General features: G+C 35.7%; 1 protein-coding gene across 5 annotated transcripts in view; it reads right to left on the reverse strand.

Annotated features, from left to right (window-relative positions):
• Positions 1-23,578, reverse strand: part of GSK3B (glycogen synthase kinase 3 beta) — a 230,385-nt gene that overhangs the window by 112,913 nt on the left and 93,894 nt on the right. For all 5 annotated transcript variants that reach the window (XM_017513514.2, XM_017513518.2, XM_017513520.2 and 2 more), the window contains exon 3: positions 11,614-11,697. In XM_017513514.2, coding sequence (XP_017369003.1) covers positions 11,614-11,697 — 84 coding nt within the window. The remainder of the gene's footprint in view (positions 1-11,613; positions 11,698-23,578) is intronic.

A 23,578-nucleotide genomic window follows, 5' to 3' on the forward strand; every position in this document is an offset into this window, starting at 1 on the left:
AAATCACATAGTACAAGGCTTAACTAACTACAAGCATTCTAGATTAAAACAACAACAACAACAAAAACAATGTGCTTGCCAAATAAAACACATCATGGGATAGATTTAGCAGTCAATTTATAATCTCTGATTTCAACACAGCTACCTAAGATTGACACAAACCTAGGAAGAATGGCTTAAAATGAAACACTGAATAAAAATTTAAAGAAATTGGGCTGGAATGATAGAACCCACAATATGAAATTTAACAAAGGCACTATGACTAAAATCAAAGTACCAATGCATTATGTAAAATGACAGAGAAACTCCAGATCAAACTTGACAGTAATACATCTGGAAATTAAGTAAGTGTAACTGAACAGAACTCAAAAAGAATCAACACTGAGATGCAACCAATGGAAAACATCATGCAGCATTAGGTAACAAAAGTATTATGTTCAAATCAACGAAGATAATTCCACTCTACTTTGTATAGCTCACGCTGCATTGGAAGTAATGATATCCCTTTATTGGCAGCATATTTTATTCATAATATTAAAAAAGCAGAATACGTCAAAGGAAGGTTAATGACACTGTGTCTGCTATAAGCTGAACACTCTAATTTACTATACTGTGAGAAATATGAAGGCACCAATAAATCCTCTTGTTAAATTTATAAATGTTCTAATGTAAAATAAATAGCCACAGGGAATAACCCTTAGGGAACAGTGCCCACCTCTAGCAAACACCATGTGTACAGAAAACAGCAGTATTTTTTACAGTTCCAAAGTATAGTTTTGTGTGAAGATTCCTGCAAAACATAATTAAGGAGGCTGAAGACACTAGTATTTTGAGAAGACTAGGATTCAGCATTTCTAGCATTCATAATTTTCAGAAACATCTATGGTTTGCTATTTTCTTAATGTAATCTCTGTCCTCTGGATTATCAGATACATCGCTGGAATTCTCACAAATTGTAAACTTTAAAAACTAAATAGGCCAGGCATGGTGGCTCACGTCCCAGCACTTTAGAAGGCCAAGGTGGGCAGATTGCTGGAGCACAGAAGTTAGAGACCAGCCTTGGCAACATGGTAAAACTCCGTCTCTACCAAAAACACAAAAATTAGCTGGGTGTAGTGGCATGCACTTGTAGTCCCAGTTACTCTCAGGAGGCTCAGGCATGAGAATCGCTTGAATCTAGGAGGCGGAGGTTGCAGTAGCCGAGACTACACCACTGCACTCCAGCCTGGGTGACGAGTGAATACTGTCTCAAAAAACAAACAAACAAAAAAACTAAATAGAACACACAGTATCGCTTGGGAGGCAAATGCCGAAAACACTGAATCCACTAACATAAGAAACTACCAACCTCCAAAAACTGATACTAGGTTTGCAAAAAACTGGCTACAGAGTCAATGCCACAAGTCCTTTGAAAGAAATCTATTATATAAAGTGGATCTTACTTAGAAACTTCCAAAAAGACTCCATAATGTATAATTTAGGCAGTATTTCTCTTGATGGCTCAGTTTTCCAAGTTATTATTTTTATTAATAAACTATTCTCTAATCACTGATAACCACTCCTCTATGAACTCCACCTTAAAACCACACATTGACTAAGAAATTTAAGTGATAAACCTTTGATCACATATAACAACAACTCAACAACAACTGAAATAACTCCATCCTATCTTTGGAAAACATATTAGTATGATGCTCTTATCTCCAGATAACTTCTGAGGTCAAGGAAATAAAATGGCTTGAGGCTACAGTTTTAAATAGAATCATGATGTAATTATAAAAACCTAATGGAATGCAATGCAACATATTAGAGATCCCAGAAATAAGATATCAAATGCAGCATCACGGTAACCCAGATTCTCATTAGAATTGGGTTGGGCATTCCAACTGGCAAAAAATCTTCACAATAGCTACCTTTTCTCTGATGGGTATGCCAGGCTGGCTAGAGAAGAGAATATAGTACTAACGGTAAAAAGTGTGTGGATTAGGAATACCCTTTTGTGTGAGAGGTTGTGGGAAGGAAATGGGAAAAGGTAGGCACTTAGCATACAACAATGATTAAGACAAGTTTCATCCCTATCTCACACCTTATAACAAAATAAGCACCAAAATTACCAAAGGGTTTTTTTTTTTTTTTAGAAAAATCATAAATGTGCCAGAAGAAAACATGGATATTTCTGCAAATCTTGGAAGACAAAAGAACTAAGCCATTGAGAAAAATAATGCCAATTTGATTACACAGAACTGTAAAACATCTATACTGCCTTAAGAAAAAAACTCACCCAAACCCAATTTTAAAAATATGACAATTTAGCAAATAAATATTTATTTTCACTACACATGACAAAAGCCTGATTTGTTTTATCTAAGCTACAAATAGTACTTGGAAGTCAATAAGAAAAAAACCAGTATTCAAATAGAAAACCTGGAAATATGAGCTTCGTGTGGTGGCTCACGCTTGTAATCCCAGCACTTTGGGAGGCTGAGGTGGGTGGATCACCTGAGGTCAGGCGTTCGAGACCAGCTTGGCCAACATGATAAAACCCTGTCTCTACTGAAAACGCAAAAATTAGCTGGGCGTGGTGGCAGACACCTATAATCTTAGCTACTCTAGAGGCTGAGGCAAGAGAACTGCTTGAAACCCAGAGGCAGAAGCTGCTCGAGATTGAGCCATTGCACCCCCTCCCAATAAAAAAAAAAAAAACAAGAAAGAAAACATAAAACTACGCATGAACAGATGGTCATGTGAACGGCCAACAAAACTGTAGAAAAATGCTCAACTTCACTCATAATTAAAGAAATGTAATAAAGATAACAATTAGCCACAAATTTTCATCTATTAAACTGGAAAACTCAATCTGAGAAAACTAAGCATTAAAATAGGATCACCATCCAATATGGACTACGACGATTCTTGTTAAAGTCAGTCACGCAATCTTTTGGGCAGGCAGGGGGTTAATATTCAGAAGTAAAGACATAGAGCCACCCAATTAGATTCAGCAATGCTGCTTCTAGGGATTACATTTATGAAAACAATTCTGTGTACACACTCGTTCATGCATTAAGATTTGTGAAGAGCAAGAAATTAAAAATGTCATATCTGCATGCCAGTATCTTATAGCGCCAGGAAACAAAAACATGCTTTAAAATAAAATAAAAAGCCCACATGATAGTATGTTAAAGCAGCACAGGAACTAGCTGATAGAACTCCCAATGGCCAAAGATGGGACAATTTGACCAATAAAATAAATATCTGTTAAGTCCACACTGATATAATAAATGACTAAATAGATTAATACTTGGGGGAAAAGAGACAAGTCTCTTACGTAAAATAAATCCAAGTAATTTGAGTAGTTACTCCACCATTAAAGAAAAAAAGTACAGGAGCGTAATTCCCACCTTAGATGTAGTCTCTACATAGTGACTTCCTTCCAAAAAATAAAGTATGGAAAGGGGCCAAAAAAAAAAGTAACTTTACAGTCAAGAAAACTAAACACTACATCAGTCAGGTGTTGAAAGTCAGTTAACAGCAGTCATACAGCATGTTGACAGTATGTGTCCTTGATATGGTATGATGTGATAAATATGACACTTTACCTCTCTGTGGTCTTCTTGCCAAAAACCTGTAACCCCAGTTTTAGGTATCCTACAAAATATCTGACCAGAACTCCACAAAACTGTCAAGATCATCAAAACCAAGGAAAAGTCTAAGAAACTGCCACAGTGAAGAGGCAAGTAAAATGAGACCACTAATGTCTCATTACATTGCAATGCGGGATCCCCAATGTGGTATTCTTTCTTACACTTTGTAAATGTAATGTGGTATCTTAAATGAGATCATAAACAAAAGACATTAGACAAAAACTAAGGAAATCTGATTAAACTATAATAATTAACTAACTGTAACAAATGTAACATATTAATATGTCAACAACAGGGGAATCTTTGCAGGGTATATGCATACGGATATAAAAAACTCTATTACTATATCATTGGTAAAGAGGGAACATGCTCCAAAACAATATATATGCTATTATACTTACATATAATATATGTGCTCATACATGCAAGTAAGAAATTTGCATCTTACATGTATGTATCTTAAGAGTGGATTAGGAAATTTAGGGATTCGGGTAAAAAAAAAGATATTATTTTAATTTATTCTTTATTATTTCAATTTTTAAAATAATATGCATGTAATAACATTTTAGTTTCACTGAAATATTAAAATAACATAAAAAGATAATTGATATTCAAAAGAAACTCCTAGATTATTTTCAGGCAGATGACAATTACCACCTCATTTGCTATCAGTAACATTTATGCGTTATGAGAAGGTTCTTATAATTCAAACTCAAGAGCTTTATTATTACTTATATATTCGGTCCCTAGAGCATACTCCATTGACGTTAACATCTCATCAGTAAAGTTTCATCCAGATAATCAGTAAACCACTTTAATAAGACATCAACATAAAACTTTAGGGAAGACAGACCAAGTGAGCTTAGATAGGTAATCACTTTATTTCCCTGAATAAAATTTCCTTCTATCAGTAATTTTCACACAGTAAGGTAAAGAGAGAGGAAAACAGGGAAGAATTGTATACTGTCAACTTCATCAAGGTACCATTTCTGTGAATTGGGGTTTCACCTAATTAAGAACAACAATGACAATAAAATTATTTTTATATTGGGAGGCTGATATTGACCTAATCATTTATGAACCCACTTCTACTTTCCTAGCCTGAGCTCCCACTACCATCCCCACTACCCCAACTTTATATACCACCAATTTCAAACTACTTGTATCTCCTCTACTATTAGAGGGGATACACGGTGCTATTACACCACCAAGTTTTTAAAATACTCTGTATTTCTAGGTACACACGGTGTATAGAACACAAGTATATATATAAAACACAAGTGTGTATGTGTGTGTAACAAAAGTATATACATATTATCCTCATTTTACAGATAAGGAGAAAGATTAAGCAATTTGCTTGAGGACACATAGTTAGTACACAGCAGAGTCACTATGCACACCCAAACTGATTCTTTATACTATACTGCTTCAAAATTAAGAAGGAACTGTTCTTAGCCTTTTATTTCTCTCATCCCTTATTATAACCACGTGCATACACACTTGCTCTTAAGAAGGTTAAAGCTGAATTAGAAATGAGTACATACACATACACGCAAGTTTTAGAAACCTCTAATAAAAGTTCTTTACTGAAAGTAAAATATATACCAAAATTAAGAGTAGTGCTATTAGGGAAGGTTAATGGAAGCCAGAGCTAGACTGCCTGGGCTCAAATCTCATCAAAACATTTCTAATAAATATTAACATAGCTTGCTACAATTATATCTCCTTGGCTCTTGGGTGAATGGCTTGATAATTCTGCTTTATCTTTTGGGGGTCAGAGATTTCACTGAAAACCTAGTAAAACACATAAGCTAGTTCCCTCCAAAAAATGCACAATCTTTATTTTAGGAGAGTCACATACTTCCTGCAGACTAGAAATTTTAAATACTGGTTTAAATTGCTCTGTGGGCAGGTCACTTAACTTCTCTCCAGCTCCTCTTCATAGAACTGCTGTGAGGATTAAATTGAGTAAATGTAAGTAATGTGTTTAGATTAATGCCTGGCATAGTTTCATATACCTTTTAGCTATTATTATCGTTACTATTACTGCAACTATTACTACTATTAATATTATAATCTTTCTCTGTTCTATAATCATTACTAAGATATTTTTTAAAGTATTCCTTCTAGCACACTGCTTCTGGAGGAATGTACATTCTGCGCTAAACAGTATAGCGTACTATACAGACTCTGGAGTCAGATTACTTGGAGCTGACTCCCAACACTGCCATTTAGTAGTTGTATGGTAACTTACTTAACTGCTGTTTCAGCTTCTTCTAAAAAATGGGGACAATAACAGTACCAATTCTTCAACAGGTTGCTATGATGTTTAAGTGAGTTATAAAATACGTAAATGACTCAGGACAATGGCTGACATATAGAAAGCGCAATATATATTTGCTATTAATAAACAAATAATATGTAAAATCGTAATTAATGTTTATTAAGTGTTAATTATATGCCAGGCGCTATGATAAGCACTTGATAACATTATTACACTTGTTCCTTACAAAACCCCTACTGTGCAGATGGTGAGAGAAGGCTTATAAAAGTAAGTATCTTGCCCAGAGTCATACTGCTATCAAGTGGAAGAAATGGAATGCAAACGCAAATATTACTAGCTCGTGCTCTTTGCTTTTCAGAATGCATCCTCGGCATATATGTCATCCATATCCTTTCCTCTCCAGAGCTACTGGTAGACGGCATAATTAAGCACAGTATTCAGTATTCTGCTCGCTGATCCCAGAAGCAGTGGTTCTCCCCTTCTGGCCACAATGCCACCCCACCTCCTCATTACTATCAACAGAACAAAGATGGTATGAGAAATAAAATCAACGGTTATCTTTGTTATTTGAACAGTCTCTCACAAAGTAGAAGACAGAAGTTTTTCTCTTTATTATTCAAGTAATCTGTGAACCACAAGGAAAAATACTTTTACGCGAAAAGTTACTTACAGAAATTTTTCTTACAGAAAACTATTAATCGATTGAAATAAATCTTAAGGATCTTATAAAGGCATAACATGATTTTTATCCTATGACCTTCAGAGTTCTAGCGTTCTGCAAAGGTAAGCTATAACTCAGAGAAGGCAAAAATCAGCTGATCTCGCACCTTGGCTTCAACTAGAGCAACTTTGCTTTTTATATGTTCTATTAGAGGTCTTCATAAAATTTCATTGGGGGTGTAGAAAGTTTCTACTGCCAAAGTATTTTTTAAAAAAGAAAAACTATTCTATAGGATACTTGAAATTCACAAAATTATAACCCCAGAGTTTCAAAACACTTGGTCCCTCTTGCAGATCAAATGAGACAGACAAAGGTAAGAGAGGAGGTACCACTTATTCTAAACTAAATCAGAGTTAGCTACTACTGCGTAACGTACAGTTTATGAATTGACTACATGATGCTCTAGTTACTATAGCAAACACTAATAATTCCAACCAGAAAACTAAGCCTAATTAGTTCACATCGCTAATCTCTGTCCTGACTTAATTCCTTTCTTCTAGTTACACTGGCTACTTCTTTCCCCTGTTACAGGCTAAAAGGTGATTATCCACAATCCCTAAAGAAAGTCTTTAAAATGTGAAGGCAGAATACAATCAAAAGAAAGTTACCAAAATAGACATACCATTCAGTCAAACTGTGGTCAGTGAAATGTAAAACATGCCTGTTATTACAGAAATCCTACTTTAATTCTCCCAGAGCTACAAGAGTACTTAGAACAGAAATTATGACAAGGCCACAGGGTAGCTTTGCTACAATTCTAAAATTGTGGGAATAGATAAAATATTATATAGTACAACAATGAAATAGTAGATAACCAAAATACCCATACATATTATGAGGCAAGAGAAAAAAGTCTTTATGAGATCATAATTATGCATATACCTATATAAATCACGTACATATGGAATAAGATACACAGAAGTGAAGTCAAAGGTCAGAACAGTGGTAGTGAATAATTTAGTTGTTTTCCTTAACATTTTCCAAAAAGGGGAGTAATAGAGGCCCGGAGAGAACAGACATTAAGTGAGACAATAAAGAAGATTTAAGACAGATGAGAATCCATATAAAGATTTAGAAGCCATCAGAAAGAGAGTGGGATGGGTAAATCCCAATAAAAGAGGTGTATAGAAACCCAGAGAAAGAGGTTGATGGAGATTCATAAAGAGAAAATAACAGAGAGAGACAGAGACAGAGAGAAAAAGGGTGTGTAGCAGAAGAGAGAGACAAGAAGGAAAGAGACAAAGAGAAAGAGTTACATAGAGGGAAAAGAAATCCAAAAGACGGGGTGACACAGACCAGAGAAAGGGACAAAAACCCAGAGACAGAAAGATAGAGACCTGGAGCCTACAGTGAAAGGCTGAGGAATCCAGAAAGGGGAACAAAGACTAAAGAGAAAGGGGAAAAAAGGGCTAGAGAAAGAGACTGATAGAAAATAGGGAAAGAAAGTCAAAGATGATTATAGAGAATGAGAGAATTTTTTAAAATTCCCAGATACATTTGAAGTCATCTATTCTAAAACCTAATCAAGTCTTTCACCTCTCTAATCCTGAAACTATCTTTCTCATCTTCACAATGTCCTCAACTAATCTCCCTAATTGCCTCCTCAAACTTCTTGTAGGTTCATGTTCTTATCACTGATCTCCCTCCCAAAACATTCCCCATACTATCTGAAACCTCAAAAAGAAAATTTCTAATAACCCCAATCTCTTGCCCTAGAGAAAACCTGGATCTCACCTAAAGGCACTGGTTTCCTTGCAGTTCTCGCAAATGAAGACTACTGTCACCCTCCAATAAAAATTCTAGAGACAGAAGGCAACAAATATTGCCTAGCTGCTGGTTTTTCACTGTCCTGGCCTGAAACAGCACTCCATATCTCCTCCCTCCCCAGCTCCACGTGGCTATGCACCCTTTCCATCCTACTTTGTCAAGAGCCTACTTAGGCTCTCCACCTAGAGCCACCACCAACATCTATGAAGTCACACATATATCTGTCTACTAGGCATCTCTACTTGCATGTGTCATAGGTTATCTCAAATGATTAATTTATTATTTCCTCCTCCAAAACTCTTCTCATATACAATACACATAAGCAATACATAATGCATCTGCTAAAAAAAATGCCTACCAAATATAGGACTGCCACATTCTAAGATCTATCATCTTCAAGGATTTGCAAGAATTTCATAGACATTTAGATTCCTTTCTATACAGCAGTGGATACTCTCAATAACCTATTCCTAGAAAGAACTTGAAAATAACTAGCCTGAGTACTCAACCCTAGAAGAGAATCCGTCATATGGAAAGAAATAGTTTACTACTTGGTCTCCCGAATGATCTGTTAGTCCTGTCAGAACAATTCAGAAGTGGAGCTCATGAGTGGGGCAAGAAAAAATTATCTTTTTGGTGGCGGGGAGATTACAGGAAGTCTTCAACCTATATATTTCCGCACATCTTAGAAAAATTTCCTTTTTTTTTTGACAAAGAAGGACCATTATTTTCAGCAATATACCGCAACTTTTCTTCCTTCTTCCTTTTTGTTTTTAATGAAGCTACCCTAAAATTAGGAGACGTCTTTTTTCTTAACTTTGGAAATTTCACAATGCTCAAGAGAAAGTTCTGACATAAAGAAAATACTAGGTCTATTTCTTTTTATAATAGAGATTAACTCTCCTGGTTAATCTCTGTTAATGACTTCTAATTGCTCTTTATCTATAAGAACATTTAAGATCAATAGGAAGCTGAGAACAGCATGCCCTCCGGGGCATACAGATAACAGCCAGTCAGCTGTCACCCCCAATGCAGCATTAAGTCAGGATAAGAGCTGACTATGACAGGAGCTGTCCACCAAACCAAAACCAGACAAAGTAAGCCATTGGGTGCCTTTCATTCAAACGGTTTGATATTCTTTCTTTTCTGCTCTTCAACTTCTTAAGAGTTAAATGAGTTAACATTTATAAAGCATTAAAACCATGCCTAGCAAATAGGGAATGCTATATAAATTAAAGTAAGTAATCAAGAGAAAATGTTTAAGAACTCTGTAAGGAGGACCTTTTTCAATTGAATCTATAGTAATCCAGCAGTTCATAGAACAAATAATTCTTACACAGGAGTATCATGATATATCTAGTAACAACAACAACAAAAGATGCAAAATTCCATTATAAAGAGGACATAACAGAGGTTCTACAATTTTACTTAGGAAGAGAGAAAAAAGTAAACACATGCCAAAACAGATCAGAATAAAATAATAATAAGCCATGTGGTAGGTTTAAAAAAAAAAAAAGGAGCATGAACCAAGTAATAGGATTTAGAAATAAAAGAGCTCTCAAATACTTATGAGGGTTTACAATCCCTAATAAACCAGAGGTATCACGGAAACTAAAAAAAAAAAAAGCAATTGAAAAGCAAGTGTCAATAAAGGGCCTATTTGCTAACTATAGTCGTTAAAATGTATTAGTTATAATACACATGTATATACACAAAAATTGTACATCTGTAGGCATTTACATCAAAATTCTGGCTTAACACATTGGTATCTTCCTATGTAACAGGCACTGTAATGAAAAAAAGATTTTCTAAGAAAATAATTTAAATAAAATTTAACAGAAAATGTTGTCAGGCAACATTTCCTGAAAAAAAAAAAAAGAAAAAGCGTAGTAGAAAATGACTAAAAACTTATACTAGAAAACAGTTACATAAAGTAACAAGAACACTGAGCTAGAAATCAACTATTATGCATCTAAGAACATTAGACATTATATGCATTAAACCTGAAGTCCAAAATACCAAGTGAAGTTACCCAAAGTCATATTTATTTAGCCAAAAGAATCAAGTGATTTTTTTTTTTTTTTGGAGACGGAGTCTTGCTCTGTCGCGCAGGCTGGAGGACAGTGGCGCAATCTTGGCTCACTGCAACCTCTGCCTCCTGTGTTTAAGCAATTCTCCTGCCTCAGCCTCTCGAGTAGCTGGGACTACAGGCGTGTGCCACCATGCCCCGCTAATTTTTCACATTTTTAGTAGAGACAAGGTTTCACTGTGTTAGCCAGGATGGTCTCGATCTCCTGACCTCACGATCCACCTGCCTAGGCCTCCCAAAGTGCTAGGATTACGGGCCTGAGCCACTGCGCATGGCCTATGATTTGTTACCTGCCCTGCCTATGCACTCCAAACCAGTGAAAAGAAATAAAAAATAGCAACAGGCAGAAAAATAAAGACACCAAGGTAAAGCAGAAGAAATTTATTTTCTTTGCTTCCAACTTCATTGATTACTGTTTTCTTCCGAACAGAAAGAAATTGGGGGGAGTTACTAACAGCACAAAGTTTTCTTTATCCTTTGTTTTCACAGAATTCAATGTAATCAGTGATCACTTAAAGTAAGCACTGCAATATTACATCTTTTCCAACTTTTTCTCTGCCCAAGGATGGTTCAACTTGCTTCCAAATGTTTAACCAAACAAAGTGAGGTTGGTAAACGGTAAAGAGATAGCAAGAGGACTTTGGTAGGTTTAACCTATTGTCTTACCTCTTATCAACTTCACTTAACAAAATTACTTAATTTTCCTCCCTGCAATAAATAGATAAACTATCAGAGGGCTGCATAAGCACTTAAGGAACAAAGATATCTTTGAAAAAAAATGTATATAGATTTTCTTAAGACAGAAGCTTTAAAAAAGAAGAAAATTCTTAAAAGTACATTCCCTTTATCTTATTAATGCTTTCGTAATATAACTAATGATATTCAATGACCGTATCTTGGGCTGAATATTGCTGGGGCCTAGTTTTGGAATTTTTCCGTTTCATTAGCAAAACTGTCTTATGGGGATATAGGAGGATTAATTTCTAGAAAAATAATGAATTTATCATAATATTCAGTACACACTTATTGTGTGTGTGCTGAATATTATCACAATATTCAGCACACACACAACATTCAATACACAATATTCAGTACACAGTATCAAACCTACCTTCTCACCACTGGAGTAGAAGAAATAACGCAATCGGACTATGTTACAGTGATCTAGCTTTCTCATGATCTGGAGTTCCCGGTTCTGAAAAAGAAACAAATAAAAATATATTTTTAAAGATAACAGCTATTCATCATATTGAACAAGATGCTTCTGAAATAACATTAAGCGCTAAAATTAGCAGGCTTTAGATATGCTACTAAAAAGTGTGATCTGTAGATTGGTTCTGATCTGCAAAATATTTGTTACTAGTCCATGAAATATCTGATATTGCTCTCCAAAGACAAATACAGATATGGAGTGTTTAGAATTTTTATAACAATGACAGAATAAATTGATATCTATGAGTATGATAAAAATTAGGACCCATATTTTATATTTTTAAAAATTTCAACTTTCTAGCAATTAATTCGTATTATATTTCACAAAAATAACAGTCTTCAATGAATTCAAAATTGTAAAAACAGGTACTTTACCACAAATAGCTCAAAACAATCTGTTTTCTAAGTGAAAAAAAAAAACAAAAAAACAAAAAACTGAGCATTAATTCCATGAAAAGAGTTCAGCTGCTAAATTTTAGAAAAAGTTAAAATAATGCAGAGCGAAACTCACTCTCAAAAAGGAATTATACAGTCCTGATAGATTTGTAGACCATTCAAAACTATTTTCCCTTTGGAAAGTTTCAAAGTTATGTTCACTCTTCAAAATAAAGAAATCACTAAATAATATGATGATTTCTTAGTACCACAAATTTTGCAGCAGTAAATCTGACTAGACTGTACATTAACAAAAAAGTTATTATACTCCAACAATATAACTGGTTGTCAGAAATCCAGTTAATGAAGGATAGATTACGTAACATACAGAAACAATACCAAAAAGCCAGCTTTGTAGCCAAAAAAATAAAGCTTTAGTGAAAGTAGTGATTTAGAAGACCTATAAAACATGAAGTATATGCCTAAGAATCTAGAAAGGAAATGGTTTTATGATTAGAAAAGAGGCCAAGAAGGATCGGCACCAAAGAGCCAGATAAATATAGCCATCCTACAGTAGGAAGAATAGGATGGCCTCTAGTTCCTAAAAGATGAGAACAGAAGTGAATGTTCCTTTAAACTGACCTTTCAGAGCTGGGCTTATGTGTACAATGATATTTAAAATCCTTTTATAAGATATCAATCTTTCATTCCATTACTTGTTAGTAAAAGTAATGGAAACAGAAACTAAGAAAGTAAGTCAGAAAATATAGTACAATTACTTGAATAACTGACAAAAGACTCTTAAGCATTGACTAGTACAGAGAGAGGAACACAGAAAACTATCAACTTCAAAATTGTGTCCATTTTCATTCCAAATTAAAGTTATTTCTGGAAGTATTTCTATAGCTTTTTGTTTGTCTGTTTGTTTTTTGAGATAAGAGTTTTGCTCTTGTTGCCCAGGCTGGAATGCAATGGCGCAATCTCAGCTCACTGCAACCTCCACCTCCTGGTTCAAGCTATTCTCCTGCCTCAGTCTCCCAAGTAGCTGGGATTACAGGCACCCACTGCCATGCCCAGGTAATTTTTGTGGGGTTTTTTGTATTTTTAATAGAGACAGGGTTTCACCATGTTGGCCAGGCTGGTCTCGAACTCCTGACCACAGGTAATCCACCTGCCTTGGCCTCCCAAAGTGCTGGGATTACAGGCATGAGACACAGTGCCCAGCATCTATATTTTGTTAATTTACATGTAGGTAGTTGGCTTTGAGGAAGAACTTCTAGTAAATCAATCATTCCTCCCATAACATACAGCTATCAGGATTGATTTTTTTTAACATAGCCAACTATGTTAAAATAAGTTATTCTTCCAGACTCATTAACCAAGGAAACAGAGAAGTATTAAGTTCCCAGATAACAGAAGTTGTATAAGATTAGGCATAATATTTTTGATTAAAAAGAATGCATAAGTGAAGCAAGAACAAGGACCTACGTATTCATCTACAATTTACTCTTCCTATTGCATTGCTTTAAAAATGTCTTATTTTAGATAAGAAAGTTAAAGAAAATCTCATGAAGCAGGTAAGATATGAACACAAACCTGAATATGAAGGTAAGAACCATCTGAAGATCTGAGGAAAGAGCACTGTGGTTATAGGGAACTAAAAATGTAAACACCTAGCGGTGGGCTTGGAATATTCAAGAAATAGGCAGAAAGATAATATGGGTGCATCTCTCTGAGTAAGGGGAAAGAAAGGTAGGAGTTATGTTCATAGAGGTAGGAAGGCGCAAGATCATATAAACCTTCATCAAACGTGGTAAGAAACTGAATTTCACTCTAAATGTAAAGGGAAGCGAATGGAGGTTTTGACCAGGAAAGTGATACAATCAGATTTACCTTTCAGAAAAGCACTATCACTCAAACCCAGGAGGTGGAGATTGCAGTTGAGCTCAGATCTCGCCACTGCACCCCAGCCTGGGCGACAGAGAGAGACACTGCCTCAAAANAAAAAAGACATTCTAAAAATTTAAGAGAATAAATCTGAAGGAAAAGGTAGATCAAGAATTCTGGTTTTTATATATTAAGTTTGAAATCCTTAGACATTCATGTGAGGTCAGGGTAGAAGCTAAGGCTGGAAAAATGCATTTGGAAGTCATCTAGATTAAGAAGATTTAAAGCAAGAGTACCTAATAATATCACCTAAGGAAGAAGTTCATACCAGAAAAAAAAATCACGAAATGAAAAATAGACGACAGTGGAGTAGTTAATGAAGCAGGAAGAAGAAGAAGAAAGAATGTTATTTTAGAAGCCAAGAAAAATTTTTTTAGAAAAACTGTGTGATCATTTATATCAAAAGCTACTGAAAGATGCATTAAGTGAAGTATAAGGACCTAAAAATAGTCATCTACGTTTACTCTTCTGTACCTACTGTGTTACTTTAGAAATATCTGTATTTTAGATAAGGAAGCCAGAGAAAACCTTATGAAGGAGGTTAAGATATGAACATCAACCTGAATGATATAAAGGTAAAAACCTTTATATGTGAAGATCTAGGGAAGAGCACTGTGGTTACAGGGAACTACAAATGTAAAAACTCAGTTGTCGGCTTGGCATAATGGCAAGATTAAAAAAGGAAAATGACAATTGCTATGACAAATGCCAAGATGTTGGTGACTCTTACAAGAATGGTTTCAGTAGAACAATGGTGAAAAAAACTGAGTAGACTGAATTAAAGGGGGTATAGGGGACACAAGGTCCTGAGGGGTTAGCAAGTTTGAGGGGTGATTTCGCGGTACAGGAGAATGACGAGTAGCAGCAAATCCACTCCCCCAAAATATTATAAAACTGAACCACACTGAAGAAAACAATCACTTAAGGGCTCTGGAAACTGATCAAAGGCTATAACAAATTCAGCAGCATTTATTCTTTAAAAGCTGCTTAGATTTGACAGAACAGTAGAGGAGAGTGGCTTTCTTTGCCAAGGGATGCTACCAACCCTCTAACACCACCCAACTCAGTCAGTGAGGCAGTTTTCCCAGGGCAGCATTGGCAGTGAAAACCAGTGGGCTACGGTCATTTAGGATAGAGAGTAAAAACCCATGCCCAGTGGCACTGGCAATAAAAATAGCGAATTTAAAGGATACAAAGGGAAAGGTCCACAGCTCTGCTAAAATCAGAATGTGGTCCCAGTTGGGGAAAATGACAGACTAGAGGGATATCCAGAAATTTAATAAGGGGACACTGGAAATGAGAGAGGCACAGAGGGCCTAAATTAGCCCCCACACATACCTGTCTGACAGGCTGTGCCCATATGAGGGAAAGGGAGACTCAAGAGAGTCCAGAGAAAGTAAAAGCCTAATTAGTAAAAGGCTAATTTGAAAACTGTCAGAATTTTGAATATGCTTCCCAACTCACAAATAGAATCATCAAAAAATGCTGAAAGTGGCTGGGCACCATGACGTTGGTAATCCCAGCACTTTGGGAGGCCAAGGCAGATGAATCACCTGAGGTCAGGAGTTCAAGACCAGTCTGACCAACATGGTGAAACCTCGTCTCTACTAAAAATACAAAAGTAGGCGGGCCTGGTGCACATGCCTATAATCCCAGCTACTCAGGAGGCTGAGGCAGGAGAATCGCTTGAATGCAGGACGCAGAGGTTGCAGTGAGTCAAGATCATGCCACTGCACTCCAGCCTGGGCAACAAGAGCGAAACTCCGTCTCAAAAAAAAAACAAAACAAACAGACAAACAAAAAACCACAGTGAAAGTTTTAAAAATTCAAGATGTTTAATCACAATCTCTAAGCAATAAAGGGCTGATCCTAGGAAATCAGGCTTAAAAAATGAAAATTAGAATTAAAATTTTAATGCAAAATTCTAGGGCTTCTATCTGTTGAAGGGAAAGGTTCTACAGATTACATACAGGTTAGTTATTTAAAAACAAAACAAAAACAACAACAACAAAAAACCACCAAACACAAAACAATCACTTTCAGGAGGTTTAAAAAAAATAAATCAGGCCAGGCACAGTGACTCATACCTGTAATCCCAGCACCTTGGGAGGCTGAGGCTGATCACTTGAGCCTAGGAGTTTGGCTAGCCTGGGCAACATAGCCGAAAACTCGTCTCTATAGAAAAATACAACAATTAGCTGGGTGTCGTGCCGTGCACCTGTAGTCCCAGCTACTCAGGAAGCTGAAGTGAGACGATAGTTTTAGCCCTAGAGGTGAAGGCTGCAGTAAGCTGAGATCAAGCACTGCACTCCAGCCTGGGCAACAGAGGTCAGGCCCTATCTTTAAAAAAAAAAAAAAAAAATCAGAACCTAGCAATGCTGCAATATATTATATAATATGTCCAATTTAAAAAAATTGTGAGATATGCAAACTACGGGAAAAGTTGACCTATACTCAGATTCTTAAAAAAAAAAAAAAGCAGTCAACAGAAATTCTGGGTGGAGACAGCTGTTGGATTTAGCAGATAAAGAATACAAAGCAGCTATTATAATTTATAATTAAGCTCAAAAAATTTTTAGAAATCATATTTTAAAAAGTAAAGAAAAATATGACAATTTCACAACAAATAGAGAATCTCAATAAAGAAATATTAACTTATAAAACATGAGAATTAACTAGAGTTAAAGCACATCATAACAAAAATAAGGTTTGCTATGTGCTCAAGAGATGGCATTTTAAAAATCTGTGAACTCAAAATAGAGAACTAGAAATTGTCCAACAGAAAGAACAAAGAGGGAAAAATATTGCAGAAAAATAAACAGAGCCTCAGAGACCTCTGGGATAAGATCACACATATCAACATATGTTTCAAGGCAGAACTAACCGGAAAAAGGGAAGAAAATAATGTTAGAAGAAATAATGACTAAAAATTTCCCAAATTTGAGGAAAACCTCCAATCTATCAAACCATGAAGCTCAATGAACCCCAAATATAATAAACACAGGGATCAACATCTAAACGTATCACATTTAAACAGTTTGAAGCCACCATGAAAAAAACATAAGGGGAGGAATAGAAATGACTCATCACATACATGGGAAAAACAATACAATTAATGGCTGACTGATCAAGAAAAACTGGAAGCTACAAGGCAGTAACAAAAAATAAAAAAACTGTCAACTAAGAATTGTATTTACTGCAAAAGTATATTCCTTTCAAACAAGAAAGGAAGAATAAAGACATCTTCAAACTAAAAAAAAAAAAAGAACATCTTAAAGTTGACTTGTCTTATAAAAAACACTTGAACAAGTACCTTGAGCTAAAAGACAATGACACCAGTAGCAATACTCAGCCCAAGATATGGTCAGAGTGTCATTAATTATATCAGGAAAGCATTAATAAGATAAAGGGAATGCATTTTAAGAATTTTCTTCTTTTTTAAAGCATCTGTGTTCACTTCTCAAGAAAATCTATATACTTTTTTTTTTTTTTTAAGACATCTATGTTCTTTAAGTGCTTATGCAGCCCTCTGATAGTTTATTTATTGCAGGGAGAAAAATTCAGTCATGTTGTCAAGTGAAGTTGATAAGAAGTAGAGAGATAGCAAGAGGACTTTGGTAAGAACAGAATGAGCTTAAACATCTGGGAGCAAGTTGAACTATCCTTGGCCAGTGAAAAAGTTGGAAAAGATGTAATATTGCAGTGCTTACTTTAAGTGATCACTATTTCTGATCACATTGAATTCTGTGAAAGCAAAGGATAACAAAGACTTTGTGCTGGTACCTACAGTTTGGAAAATAACACCAAGTTGGAAAGTAGAAGAAATTACAGAAGCTGGGAAATTATTTTGTTAAAGACAAAGTAACCTGCTCTGAGAACTCTATGAGTAATACAGAAAGATGTTCTTAAAACACTTTTAGTATGTTGGTTAAGCAAGATTTGTGAGTGTGTATCTGTGACTGTATGGTAACTATAATATATTTGATTTCTGTATACTACTTTGGAAAAGTAACATTTTATATAACAAACTGTAGTTGTAAAAACAAAACCACCCTTTCATTACAAAACCCATCAACAAATTAGATATAGAAGGAAATTACCTCAACAAAATAAAAGTTATACAATCACTGACGTTCAACTGAAAAATTTTCAACTTTACAACGGTGCTTTCAGCTGTGTACATTAATGATGAGCACCCACATAGTATTCAATAAATTACCTGAGATATTCAACACTTTATAAAAGACGCTATGTGTTACATGATTTTATCTACCTGTAGGCCAACATAAGTGTTTGGAGCATGTTTAAGATATGCTAGGCTAAGCTATAATGTTCTACAGATAAAGTGCATTAAATGTATTTTTGACTTAATGACATTTTTAACTTGCAATGAGTTCACCTGTCTCCCAGATTCAAGTGATTCTCCTGCCTCAGCCTCCTGAGTATCTGGGATTACATGTGGGCAGCACCACACCCAGCTAATTTTTTTTTGTATTTGTAGTAGAGACATGGATTCAACACATTAGCCAGTCTGGTCTCTTGAACTCCTGACCTCAAACGATCCTTCAACCTGGGCATTCCAAAGTGTTATTATTAGCAATAACAATTATCGCTCCCAAAGTGCTAGGATTACAGGCATGAGACACTGCACCCAGCTTGACCTCACATTAATCTGTCAAGAAATCCTGTTGGGCGAACCTTCAAAATTTACCCAGGATCCCAGCAATTGTACTCTTAAGGATATGTTTCATAGAAATAGAAATTTATGTCCACACTAAAACCTGCACATGAATGTTCAAAGCAGCTTTATTTAGACTAGCTCCCAGATGTCCATTACTGTGTGAATAAACAAACTACAGTATGTTAATACCATGGAATACTACTCAGCAATAAAAAAGAAACAATTATTGATACATGCAACAACATGATTGAATCCCCAGAAACCTATGCTAAAGTAAAATAAAAAAAGAAAGGAAAAAAGTCAATCCAAAAGGTTACATACTGGATATGATTCCATTTATATGATATTCTTGAAAGAAAAAAAGTTTGGAAATGGTAAACAGATTAGTGGTTATTGCCAGGGATTATACTGGTTGTCAGGGGTACAGGAATGGCAGGGAGAGAAGTCAATGTGGTTATAAAAGGGCAGTAAGGAGACACTTGTGATGTTCTGTATCTTGACTGTCATGGTCTATACACAAACCTACACATGTAATAAAAAAAAAAAAAAAAAGAATTAAATACATACACATAGAGTTCGCCAAAGTAGTACAAGAGAAACTGAGGAAATCTGAATAAAATCAATGGATTCTATCAATGACAATAACCCAATTGTGATAATGTACTATAATTTTGCAAGATATGGTCATTGAGGGAAAGTGGGTAAAGAGTGTTACCCATGTGGGATTTCTTTATTTTGTCTTATAATTGCATAGATATCTGAATATCTAGCCCCCTTCACATACTTCAGGTATTTCCTCAAATGCTAGATTCTCACCCTATTTAAAATTGCAACCTCAACATTCACTCTCAGCATTCCTCATCCCCACTTCTTTACCTCAATCTTCTCCAGAGTAACAATCTAATATATTCTATTTTGCATAATTATTCATCTATTGTCCATTTCTCCCCACTACAATATAAGCTTTAAAATGACAGTTTTGTTGTCTGTTTTATTATTATATTCTTAGAATCAAGAACAATGCCCAGTCCATCTCAACTCAATAGTCAATTAACACTGATTTACACTGCTGATATAAAATAACACCCCACTGACAAAAAGAGATATGTCAATACTTATCGATACATTTCATTATAAGAAGTGTCACTACCATAATATTCAGTATAACCCAGGAGGTGGAAGTTGCAGTGAGCTGAAATTGAGCCACGGCACTCAGACTAGGCAACAGAGCAAGACTTTGTCTCCCAAAAAAAAAGAAAAAAAGGTTGGAAGAAACACTTGACAGAATTCACCACCCTTTCATTACCAAAACCATCAACAAATTAGATGTAGAACGAACTTACCTCAACAAAATAAAAGTTATACAATCACTGACTTGACGGTTCAACCGAAAAATTTTCAACTTTACAATGGTGATTTCCGCTGCAATGCTCATTTCACAGCGATGAGCATCCACATAGTATTCAATAAATTACCTGAGATATTCAACACTTTATAAAAGAGTCTATGCATTACATGATTTTGTCTACCTGTAGGCCAATATAAGTGTTCGGAGCATGTTTAAGATATGCTAGGCTAAGCTATAATGTTCTACAGATAAAGTGCATTAAATGTTATTTTTGACTTAATGACATTTTTAACTTGCAATGAGTTCACCTGGACATAATTTAATTTTAAGTCATGGAGCATCTATATATGAAAAGCCCATAAATAACATCATATACAATGCAGAGAAAGAAAACTTTTCCTCTAAGATTACAAACAGGGCAAGGATGCCCACTCCTCCCATCTATTCAACATGGTACTGTATGTAAGTCCTAGCCAGAGAAACTAGGCAAGAAAAATAAATAAAAGGCATCTAAATTGAGAGAGAAAAAAAAGAAAATTATTTAGTTGCATGTGAAATAGGTAGAAAATCCTAGACTACACATACACACACACACACACACACACACACACACACACACACCCCTGTTAGAATAAATAAATTCAGTCAAGTTGCAGGACACAAAATCATTTAGAAAATCGGTTGTAATTCTACACACCAGCAGTCTCCAACCTTTTTGGCACAAGGGACCAGTTTCATGGAAGACTATTTTTCCACAGACTGGTGGGGTGCTGGTGGGAAGGTTTTAGGATGACTGTTTCACCTCATAAGGAGTGTGCAACCTAGATCCCTTGAATGCGCAGTTCATAATAGGGTTCATGTTCCTATGAGAATCTAATGCTGCTGCTGATCTGACAGGAGGCAGAGCTCACACAGTAACACTCACTGGCCTGGGGTTCACCTATTGCTGTGCAGCCTGGCTCCTAACAGCCCATGGACCACACCGGTCTGCACCCTGAGGGTTGGGGACCCCTGCTATACACCAACAACAAACTATCCAAAAAATGTTTAAGAAAGCAATCACATTTACAATAGCAGCAAACAGAATACTTAGGAATTAACTTAACCAAGGAGGTGAAAAACTTGTACACTAAAAACTATAAAACACTAATGAAAGAAATTAAAGCAGATACAAACAGATGGAAAACATCCTGTGTTCACAGATGAATACTGTTAAAATGTCCATATTATTTAAAGCCATCTATAGATTCAGTGCAACCCCTATCAAAATCCCAAAGACATTTTTTACATAATTTATTTTAATCTTAAAACTTACATGGAATCACAAAAGACTTCAAACATTCAAAGCAATTTTGAGCAAGTACAACAACGTTGGAGGCATCACATCTCCTTATTTCAAAATATTTTATAAAACTACAGTAATCAAAACAGTATAATAGAAGCATAAAAACAGATCTATAAATCCTAGCTACTTGGAAGGCTGAGGTGGGAGATAGCCTGAACCTGGGAGGCAGAGATTGCAGTGAGCTGAAATTATGCCACTGCACTCCAGCCTAGGCAACAGAGTGAGACTGTTTTCTCCCTTACAAACACACACACACATACGCACGCACACACATACACACGCACACACACACACAAAAAGAAAAAAACATATGAATTAATGGAATAGAGCAGAAAATACAGAAATACAGTCAGTGGATCTTCAACAAAGGTGTCAATAATTCACAATGCGGAAAGGACAGTTTTTTCAATAAACAGTATTAGAAAAACTGGATACCCATCTCCAAAAGAATAAAACTGGACCCTTATCTTACACCATACAAAAACATTAACTTAAAATGGATTAAAGATTTAAACCTAAGGTCTGAAAGCACACAACCCTTTGAAGAAATCATCAGAGAAAACCTTCTTGACACTGGTCTTGTTAGTAATTTCTCGGATAACAGGCAACAAAGCCAAAAATAGACAAGTGGGACTATAGCAAACTAAAAAGCTTCTACACAGTAAAGGAAACAATCAACAGAGTAAGAAGGCAACCTACGGAATGGAAGAAAATGTTCGCAAACCATATGTCTGACAAGGGGCTAATTAAAAAGAAAAAATAGTAGGCCGGACCCGGTGGCTCACACCTGTAATCCCAGCACTTTGGGAGGCCAAGGCGGGCGGATCACGAGGTCAAGAGATCAAGGCCATCCTGGCCAACATGGTGAAACCCCGTCTCTACTAAAAATACAAAGAATTAGCCGGGCATGGTGGCACATGCCTGCAATCCCAGCAACTTGGGTGGCTGAGGCAGGAGAATCGCTTGAACCCAGGAGGTAGAGGTTGCAGTGAGCCAAGACTGCACCACTGCACTCTAGCCTAAGCAACCAGAGCAAAACTCCATCTCAAAAAAAAGAAAAAAAGTAACAAACTCCTACAACTCAACAGCAAAAAAGGAGATGAATAAAAAATAAGCAGAGGACTGGAATAGACAAAGAAGACATACATAAGACATACATAAGACCAACAGGCATATGCAAAAAAGGGTCAACATTGCTAATCATCAGGGAAATGCAAGTCAAAACCACAACGAGGTATCCTGCACCTGCTAGGATAATTATAAAAAAAATTACAGATTACAAGTGTTGGCAAGGTTGTGGAAAAACTGGAACCGTTATACACTGCTGGTGAGGATGTAAAATAGTGCAGCTGTGACAGAAAGTGGTATGGAGGCTCCTTTAAAAATTTAAGATAGTCTTACCATATGATCCAACAATCCCACTTCTGGGTAAACATCCAAAAGAATTGAAATTAGGGTCTCAAAAAGATATCTGCATTCCCATATTCACTGCAGCATTATTCACAATAACCAAGATGTAAAAGCAACCCCATATGAATCAATAAGAAAAATGTGGTATATACATACAATAGAATAAATATTAACAAGCTTTTTAAAAAGAAGGAAATCTTACCACTTGTGATAACACAGATGAACCTGGAAAATACCATGCTAAGCAAAATAAGTTAGTCACAGAAGGAGAGATACTGCATTATTTTTCATAACAAGGAATCAAAGTTATATAAGTAGACAACAGTAAGAGATAGGGGTAGATGCCGAGAGTTGTTTTTCAAAGGTCTAAAGTTACATTTATACAAGATAAGTAAGTTACAGATATATGCTGTCCAACACAGTGCCTATAATTAACAAGGTGTACTTGTGAAAATTTGCTAAGAGGGTAGATGTCATGTCAAGTGTTCTTGCCTCCCCACTCAAAAAAATGAAAAACGGTAAGAAAGGGGCATAATGAAACTTTTGGAGGCGACGGATATATGTTTATTATCTTGGCTCTGGTGATGGTAAGATGAATACACACATATGTCCAAATGCATTAAATTGCACATATTAATTATACATGGTTTTAAAATATACCAATTATACCTCAATAAAGCTAGCGAAGGCAGGTCTAAAAGCTCATTTAAACATGGCAAACAAATCAAAAGCAAAATGAAATTAAATTATAGGTTTTT

This window comes from Cebus imitator, unplaced genomic scaffold (genome assembly GCF_001604975.1).
Source record: "Cebus imitator isolate Cc_AM_T3 unplaced genomic scaffold, Cebus_imitator-1.0 Scaffold494, whole genome shotgun sequence".
NCBI lineage: Eukaryota > Metazoa > Chordata > Mammalia > Primates > Cebidae > Cebus > Cebus imitator.